Source organism: Asparagus officinalis, chromosome 6, assembly GCF_001876935.1.
Source record: "Asparagus officinalis chromosome 6, Aspof.V1, whole genome shotgun sequence".
Lineage (NCBI taxonomy): Eukaryota > Viridiplantae > Streptophyta > Magnoliopsida > Asparagales > Asparagaceae > Asparagus > Asparagus officinalis.
Window position 1 is genome coordinate 28,500,721 of NC_033799.1, and position 9,813 is coordinate 28,510,533.

General features: G+C 35.2%; 2 protein-coding genes across 3 annotated transcripts in view; one reads left to right on the forward strand and one right to left on the reverse strand.

Moving 5' to 3' along the window:
- The window catches only part of LOC109844424 (fatty-acid-binding protein 3, chloroplastic), a 30,030-nt gene extending 21,144 nt beyond the window's left edge, over positions 1–8,886 (forward strand). Inside the window, exons 6-7 of one of the 2 annotated variants that reach the window (XR_002248030.1) lie at positions 8,465–8,692; positions 8,776–8,886. The gene's annotated coding sequence lies outside the window, so the exon portion shown is untranslated. Of the gene's footprint in view, positions 1–8,464 lie in introns of both variants that reach the window. The other variant, XM_020413443.1, reaches the window with a different exon arrangement.
- Positions 4,937–8,458, reverse strand: LOC109844423 (receptor-like serine/threonine-protein kinase At1g78530). The gene is made up of 5 exons (XM_020413442.1): positions 8,150–8,458; positions 7,737–8,075; positions 7,402–7,656; positions 7,173–7,306; positions 4,937–5,759 (listed from the first exon to the last, which is right to left on the reverse strand). The coding sequence occupies exons 1-5, from the start codon at positions 8,283–8,285 to the stop codon at positions 5,571–5,573; spliced, it is 1,053 nt and encodes a 350-aa protein (XP_020269031.1). The 5' UTR covers positions 8,286–8,458; the 3' UTR covers positions 4,937–5,570.

Below are 9,813 nucleotides of genomic sequence, written 5' to 3' on the forward strand. Positions count from 1 at the left end.
CGGCTACTCGAAGGTGAGGAGAGCAGGGGATGAGACGTGGTTGCTTGAAGGGGAGGGGAAGCAGGGGGTTGAGCGTGGTCATGGAGAAGGAGACAGAGGCGACGACTAACAGCTTGTGGAGGCGGAGAACAGGGGGAAGCGGGCTAGGGTTTCACACCCGCGTTTCACACGCTCAAGCAATCAGATAATTTGCAAATAATTTTCAAAATCTTCATTACCTCATTCTCATTACAGTGATGCTTAAAAAGAAAAAGGAAATACTGATTTGGAATCCCTGAAATCACTCAAACAAATTTTGAAATCCCTAAAATCACTCAAATGCCTAAAACTGACTAATTACCAAATCAAATCACAATTCAAATTCAAATCTAAACTAAATAAAACTGAATTAACTACTAAACTAAAAATCAAAACCACATAGTAGGGATCCGATGCAAAGTTGAAACACAGTGTCTTCTACGCTGATAAACATGTCGAAAATCCTGTACACGTGTCTGGATGTCCGCATCACTTTCTCTCCTACATGTAATTCAGTTATATTAGCTGATGGTTCATGTACACATGTTCAGGATGTCGGCAACACCAATCCTACCCGAGTCTTCCTCTTTCCTCCGTATTCTATCTTCCTAGTTTTTCCTATAACATTTTATCTGTTAGTAAGATTATTAAATTACTAAATTATACTGTGATATTTTTTCCCACACATTGTCTTTCAGGACCTGATCATGTGGAAAACGATTGAGATGAGACATGAGCAGAACGACCATTATAGACTGAATTTGGACGCCAAACATTTAGCTTGTATCGAAAACTCATCAGCTCTACAATACCACTGTCAGCTAGAGCATCCCTCTCTCTGTTCTCAAGCTTCTAAATCTTCAGTTCAAATCTCTTCCCTCATTAGAGTAAGTCGTGTCAACTTGGCAAACACCATTGTGTGTCTTATCCTAATCTAGTCAATAAGAGGGCTGCTAAGCCATTTGATCTTGTTCATTCTAATGTCTGGGGGCCATATGCCTAATAACTTTTAAATTGGGATTCCGATACTTTGTCAGTTTTGTGGATGATTACTCTCGTGTTACTTGGATTTATCTTCTCAAGTCTAGGTCTGAAGTCTTTTCTACTTTTAAAGTCTTTTATTCTGAAATAGTCAATCAATTCAAGACTGCAATAAAAAAATTTTGATCTGATAATGCAAAGGAATATTTGGATGACAACTTCACTAGTTTCCTTAAACAATATGGAATCCTTCATCAGTCTTCATGTGTTTACACTTCTCAGCAAAACAGAGTTGCTGAACGAAAGAATAGGCATCTCCTTAATATTGCTCGGACCTTGCTATTCCATCATCGCGTTCCCAAAAAGCTATCTTAACAGCATGCTACTTGATTAATCAAATGCTCTCTTCTGTTCTACAAGATAAAATTTCTTTCAAAGTTCTATACCCAACGATGATCTCTTTCTGCTTCCTCCAAAGATTTTTGGCTTTCAGTGCTTTGTTTATAATCATAGTCCAAATAAATAAAAGTTTGACTCTCGGTTTACTAAAGGTATTTTTCTTGACTACTCCCGAAAGCATAAATGTTACAAGTGTTTCTATCCGTCACTCAATCGTTTTGTGTTATTTGCTGATGTAATATTTTTTGAAGATAAACTCAGTCATTCTAGTTCTCCATCTTCATTATCATCGGATAAGTATAACTATTTAATCCTGCAAGTCATTGGTTAATGGTGGTGGTTTATTTGCTGATAATACTATTTACGCTACTGGCAAAGACTCGGCTAAGTTTAACGACCTAATTCAAGTTTATTATTATTGCTCTGCTCCTGCTCCTGTGCCAACGTCGGCCTCAATATCACGTCCTTCGCCTGAAGAAGCTAAATCAGTAAGTATAAATTTACCCCTTCCACGGAAGACTTTCCTATTGCACTTTGAAAAGGGACATGAACTTATTATACTCAATATCTTATTTCTAACTTTGTCTCCTATGATCGCCTATCCTCTACCTTTCGATCTTTTGTTACTGTCCTCGACTCATATTTAGTTCCTAAGAATGTGTCATAAGCCCTGTCTATTCCAGGTTAGAACCAAGCGATGCAGGACGAAAGAAGGGCCTTGCAGTAGAATGAGATTCGGGATTTGGTCCCACTTTCACCAGGAAAACGGCCTGTCGACTGCAAGTGGGTGTACACTGTCAAGTTGAATCCTGATGGAACTTTGACAAGCCTGAAAGCCCGACTGGTTGCTAAAGGCTATTCACAAGTGTATGACTTGGATTACGTAGATACTTTCTCTCCGGTAGTAAAAATAACATATGTTCGGATTTTTGTTTCGTTAGCAGCGACAAACCACTGACCACTTCATCAGTTGGACATGAAGAATGTATTTTTTAATGGTATTTTAGATGAGGAGGTTTATATGGAGCAACCACCAGGTTTTGTTGCTCAGGGGGAGAATACGAATGTGTGTAGGCTGAAGAAATCACTCTATAGTCTGAAGCAGCCTCCGAGAGCCTGGTTTGGATGATTTGCATCGGTTCTTCAGGAATTTGGGCTTTATCGTGCATAAAAAGATCACTCTATCTTCTGGCGATTTCAGAATGGGAAACGAATTCTGTTAGTTGTCTATGTGGATGACATTATAATTACAAGGGATGATGCTTCTAGTATTAACAGCCTGAAGAAGTTTTTACAGACACATTTTCAAACCAAAGATCTTGGTTTCCTAAAATACTTTCTAGGAATTAAAGTTGCAAAGTCAACAAATGATATTCTTCTATCACAAAGGAAGTATGTCCTGAACATGCTCTTAGAAGTCGGGATGTTAGGATGCAGAAACAATAATTCTCTAATGGATGTAAACTCAAAACTACTACCAGACCAGGAGAAGCTTCTTGAGGATGTTGGGCAGTATAGGAGATTGGTGGGAAAACTGGATTATCTGACGGTGATCAGACCTGACATCACATTCGCAGTCAGTGTTGTGAGTCAGTTCTTGTCCGCACCAAGAACTACTCACTTAAATGCAGTAATGAGAATTTTGAGGTAATTAAAAAAGATACCAGGATAAGGAATTTTCTACTTAGATTAATGACACACCAGAGTTGCAGACTTCTCTGATGCAGATTGGGCTGGATGTCCTTTTGATAGGAGATTGACTACTGGATATTATGTCTTTCTCGGAGGAAATCTGATATCATGGAAGAGTAAGAAGCAAAGTGTTATGTTTCGATCCAGTGCAGAAGAAAAATACAGAGCTATGGCAGATGTGACACTAGAGATGGTTTGGATCAGAGATCTATTAACAGAGATTGATCTCCCTCCACAATGTTCGATGAGTCTATATGGTGACAATAAAGCAGCAGTTCACATTACTGAGAATCACGTGTTTCGTGAGAGAACCAAGCACATTGAAGTCGATTGTCATGTAATCCGCAAGAAGCTCGAGGATAAAATCATCACGGCAAAACATGTATCGACAGTACATCAGTTGGTAAACATTCTTACAAAACCATTTGATCGAACACGGGTTGACTTTATTTGTGACAAGCTTGGCATGCATGATATATATGCTCCAGTTTGAGGGGGAGTGTTAGAAGAGAGCATGAGTATTAGTTTAACATTAGTTTAGTTTCACATTGCCTGTGAGACTAATTTATAACTAATCCATCTTTATAAATAATAAAGTATAGAGTGAGGGAAAACTCTCCCAAGAAACTCTTTTCTCTCCAAATTTTAACAGGGATAATAAAAGGGATTTGACAACTATGAGTGAAGGATACACCACTAGTGTAAATATTGTGGCTATTTTATTTATGATTTGTCTTGCCTAAGATCAAAATAGATAATTCAATAAGAAACACAAGCTATAGATTTTTTTACTGAAAAAAATGGATTGTTAAGTACGGCCTTGAATGAAAAAAATGTATACTGACTGCTGTCATTATTTTTATATCAACATTTTACTTCTATTTTAATGACATCATATTTCTTATGCAATGGCTACATAAAAATATTTTTGTATATTTCTATATCGTAAGATATCTAATTTACATCTTAAAACATTGGTAGCCTACCTGATAAAGTGAAAGTGGCCTTATTTCGTTGCAGATGGTTGACCCAAAAGAGTTTGAGGATGGTTAAACCATGGTGGTGTTAGTTTTAAGAGTAAAAAAAAAAATAAAAGAAAAGAAAAACTTAGATGGGTCTATAAAATTAGATGGGTCTTCTGTCAAGGTAAATCATGCTTGTTCTAGTATTGGGAAAAGGCAGGTTGTAGAATATTCCTAGACTCGTCAAAGTTTTCAAAGACCCGTGTAATAACCCGAAAATTTCACTTAGTAAGAAAATATAATAGAATTCAAGTATTTGTGTACTTATTTATTGTACTGGTTTAAGTATGTATTAAACTAGGAAATTGTATATTATAAAACGCCTGTTATGCATACAATCATATTATCTATAATATCATGTATATGCAATTATAGATACAACCATTGTATGCATAAAAGGTCTTCTGTGATATACTATTTCTTGGTTTAATATATACTTAAATCAGTACATTAAACAAGTACTACAAATACTTCAATTTTATTATATTTTCTTATTAAGTGAAACTTTAGGGTTATTACACCCGAAATAGAAATTCAGTTTTGCATCATGAGGAGACAGTGATGAATCATTTTTTCAATGGGGACCATCCTAAAGAGGAAGTTAATATGGGAACTGTCTTTGTATCACCTGAACTGTCATGAATTTTGGATGCTGTTCATGATAGTTTAGAGTATGGTTACATCTGATTGATTATGTTGGGACCTTAATATTATCCATCATGAGTGTTCTCATTGATTGATTGGCTGAGTACATGGGATCTGAATTGAAGGGTGCAATCTGTACCTTGTGATAGAAATAGTAAGCTGAGTTGGGAATAAGCCAAGCCATGGTTCTCAAGGCCGTAGCTTTCCTTTGAGTTACACAGCTAAGGATGGCGTAGGAGAATCATAATCATGCTCTAACAATAAATAGTAGCAATATCATGAGAATTGGCAAAATAGTTGGTGTCTACTATTTTCTTTGTTAAGATTGAGATCTTAATCCCTGTTCAGAATTTGATTTCCATGAGTTGTCTTGTATTTGTATTTGATTACAAACCATACTTAAAGCTGTTTTATTGTGTATTATGTTGGGTGTTCCCCTTATACTTTTGTTAGGGTTTCATAATGTTTTATTGTATTCTCTTGTGAAACAACCACCAGACTGAGAAAAATAAAATCTATGAGATAGATAAATTTAATTCCATGAAAAATATGGTGCTTTGTTCTGAAATTGTACCTCGAGTCTTCATTTACAAGAGTGTGCTCATCATTTAAGACCATCTTATAGGACAGCAATTTTACATGGTGATGATGTACATAGACCACTATATGTTGCAATTTGAATAGTGATTTTTTGCAAGGCACGAAAGAATTTTCTGATGAATTTGACTAATGAAACTATTCTATAGACTAGAGAAATAAGATATACAAATAATAGCTATACTTTGTAAGGAGTTATTTCCTCGAGCATCTTAGCTATACTTTGTATGGAGTTATTTCCTCCAACATCTTTACAACCCCAGCCATGTCTGGTCTCTTTGATGGATCTGGTTCTAGGCATTTTTCTGCAACTGCAAATACCTTTTTGACTTCATCAACTGGAAAAAGCACAAGATTTCTGTCAATCGCGTTTTCTTCCCTCTTATCTTCAACAACTCCTTTCACCTGTAATGCATTTACTGAGTTCATATTACATGTGATAAGAGTGAAAAAAAACATAGAGAAAATAGACTGAGAATATATTAAAATGCAATGGTAGACTCTATGTAGAAAGAGATGAAAATGTAAAGCTGAGATTTTTATTGTTAAGTGATAATATGTAGTGAGCTTCAGTTGGCAGAGCGATCCTGTAGAGATATTTAGTTATAATTTAGATACAATTTATTAAATAAGTATGTATTCTCAAGTGCCCATTGCGGAAATTTGATCTTGCTCGTTCAAATCTCTACTTCACTTTATTACTTCAGCAAGTTGAATATGATTCCCTATTACTAATAAATCCATTTATATTTGTATTTTTTCTGGACTATTTCTTTCACTTGGAGAAATTTGAAGTGTTTCGTTTTATTACATGCTTAAATCATAAAGGCTAAACATGAATTCATCACAGACAAAAGTTGCACATCAGAAATTATGGAAAGCGTTAATATAGTTTTTTTTCTATAATTTCCTTGGCCATTTATTCATTATTAATTTAGGGGATTGATGTCAGGCTCATAGGTCATAATATTTGGTCTATTTTTTTCTTTAGAGAAAACTTGTGTTATGGTTAATATGAGTTCTGGATACTTAGAAAACGTTGAATAAAGACAAAACATTGACTGGCACGCATCATTTTGTTATTCATATACCATTTCATTATTCATACTCATCTACACTACTAGAAGCTACAATAAAACTAGTTCAAACTCAATACCTGTTGAGCTGTATAATTTGTGTTTTTCTCTGGCATTATCGAAGTGTATTTCTCTTAATTCGATGATGTTGTAGATATGTTCAGTCCCAGTATTAATGATTCTTTCGTTTTATACTTGGGATACTTAAAGAAGCTTGGTTCAGTAGGTGCCATATGTAGTTTGTTGATATAAACACACATTGACGTCTTGATCATACAAACGTCATCCTGCTTAATTTAATTGGTTTGAAATTTCCCCAAGTTTTGTTATGGTTTATGTCAGAACACATTTCAGCAATTTTATATAGTACTTCATCTATTATTCATTTTAAGGTTCATATTTTAGTCGGCTATTTCATGTAATGATTAAGACTAAAAAATAAAAGAAAAGAAAAAATACTATAGACTTACTATGCTATGATATAGTCTGACATTAGAATATCACACAATTACAACATACAAACAGGCTATTTCGTCATCTTAGTAGGACAAGGATTACTACCGGAGGAAAACACAGATGCTCAATAGTGAATTAATGTTGTTAGAGGCACATTTTGATGTGTTAAAATTTAGTTATTATGTATGCTAATCCTTGATGGAATATTTCTGTACTGGAAAAATAACACTAAACATATTGTCTATTGACTATTGTTCTTATCTACAGTCAGTTTTCAATGAATTACCCAGGTGACTAGTTTCGTTCCTTCCTCGATAAATGATTCATCTGTTGGTCGCTTTCCAGTTAAAAGTTCAAGCAGAACCACACCGAAGCTGTATACGTCTCCTTTTGTTGTTGCTTTCCCCGTATCAAAATATTCTGCAAAATAAAGAATGCGAAAAAAAGGAACTGTCATAATGATCATAATGAGCTTGAAAACTATCTACTTTTTTTTCTGTATATATTAGCTTTACCAGGAGCTAGGTAACCAAATGTTCCCGCAACAATTGTAGAAACATGAGTCTGCTCTGGTTCCATTAATGTTGCCAGTCCAAAATCAGATACCCGAGCCTCCATGTTTTGATCGAGAAGTATGTTACTCGATTTAATATCCCGGTGGATTATATGAGGGATACAATCATGATGGAGATATGCTATACCCCGAGCTGATCCTAACGCAATTTTGTACCTTGTTTGCCAATCCAGAGGTTTCTCATCACTCCATTTTCCTACATACAAAAAACTTAATAAAATGTTGAACTTCAAAATTAGATGGGAAAAAAAATGCAGTTTGATGTATATTAATTACTATGGAGGAATCCATCCAAGCTTCCATTAGGCATCAACTCATAAATCAGAAGATTAAACTGAGGTGCAACATAGTATCCATGAAGGGTAACTATGTTTCTGTGCTTTATGTCACCCATAGTATTTAGCTCTCTTTCAAATCCTCTATCCCTTTCTATATGTCCCTTGTTTAGTCTCTTTACTGCAAACGTAAGTGATTCATCAATGACCAGCCGATACACTGTGCCATATCCTCCGGAGCCAATGATATCCTTGTTGGTTAGCTTCATCGTCTTCTTCATGAAAGCTTTTGAACTGAGAGATTGTGTTATTGTAGACCGAAACATCACGATCTTTCCACCTGTTTATAAAATTGAATCGTCTTCAATGATGTCAAAAAGTAGTTTGTGTTTACTCTTTTAAGTAGAAACAAACCTGATAGACTCTCCTCAACAAACCTTCGCTTCCTTGCCCATCTTTTATATAGGAGCACCGAGATTATAATCTTCGATATAATGAATACGACACAACAAATTGTGATGTAGAGTGCTAAGACCGCAGTGCTAGTCATTCTTTTTTTCCTGAACTCCCTGCATAATGTCGTTGATGATTAGTATTACTAGTACTTTTCCAAGTTCTACAGCTACATAAGATGAGATAGAAACCATGCACACAAATTTTTCAAGCAATTTCAAAGTTTAACATTTTTTTTTCCGTTTCATATTGATAATATCTATTTTTTATTCACAGGGAGGACTTACCCAAATAAACCAGCCACAATGTTTGTGGAGCAATAGTGAAGTTGAAGATGGAAGCTCAACCTTAAGAAATGGAGATGAAAGCTTTTCTCTAAAAGTGAAACACATCAGCCCAGAATCAGGGTAACGGATGTTGGTGTGGATGGATGCAGGTGTCAAGAGGGGAACTGAGTTAGGTGCAAAAAGGCAGCGAAGCTCACAAATCAACCTATTGAATCATGTGAATTCTCTTTTTTCTCAATGAGCTGGTACTTTTTATTCAATTTGTACTAATCTGTACACTACTTTTACCTCCCACTTCAGGAGGGCAATATCTGGTTGAAATAGAGTGGCATAAATAGAAAGGGTGAGTAGATCATCACAAGAATTATTCATGCAGAGTTTGTGGTCTGAAATGGTTAACATGTTGGCATTGGTGTTAGTTGCAGTTGTTGTATTTGGTCTTTTTTGGATTTCTTTTGTATGCAACTCCTCATATTGTGGCTATTTCGGTATGCATGTACTCCGTTTAAATGTGCGTGCGCACAAAAGACAGAGAGTTGAGCTAATGTCCGCTTCGAGTAATATGAGGTTTTATCACTCCAATTTTTAAACCTTTTGGTGGACTTAATAGATCAAGATATCATGAGAAATGAGTTGTCATCATTTATTGAAGGTGAGGTAAGTTTAGCAAATAATCTACCAAGTTCATTCAAAGGTTAAACAGTTGGATGTATAGATCTCATGTCCGTTTTAAGTACTAGTTCCACTTAAGTGTATACCGTTCCATCTATATGCACTCACACTTATTAGTCCATCTTAAAGTAATATAAGAACTTTTCTCCAATTAATAAAGCCCATTGGGTTTTGTAAAAAGGGGGAGAAAACACAGATTAAATTAATCCTGTGGTGAAGCCTCCTTAGAAAATCATGCAGCAGGAAGAAAAATGTAAGTAATGTCCCTATAAGTAATCTAAAGTTGGTAATTACACACAATATTTTGATTGCATTGATATTTTTAATTGTTGACACTGATATTACAGATTAAATTAAATGGATAACCCATGAAACACAAGAATAACCCATTCATTTGCATCCAGTTAGAATGAAAAAAACGAAATGAACCACAACTAAAAGCAACATCAATGGCGTCCCCTACAGAAAAAAATGAAGAGTGCATACACACACACACCAAAGTACTAGAAATATTTTGGCTTTGTCAAATAATATTAGGTACCGTTTGGCAAAAGGTTAAGTGAGGGGTTAAGAAGACTTAACCCTTCTTAACCCGCCAAACACAATAATTCTATACAAGGGTTAAAGTGAGTTAATCCTCCATAATTTGCCAAACATAAAAAATAT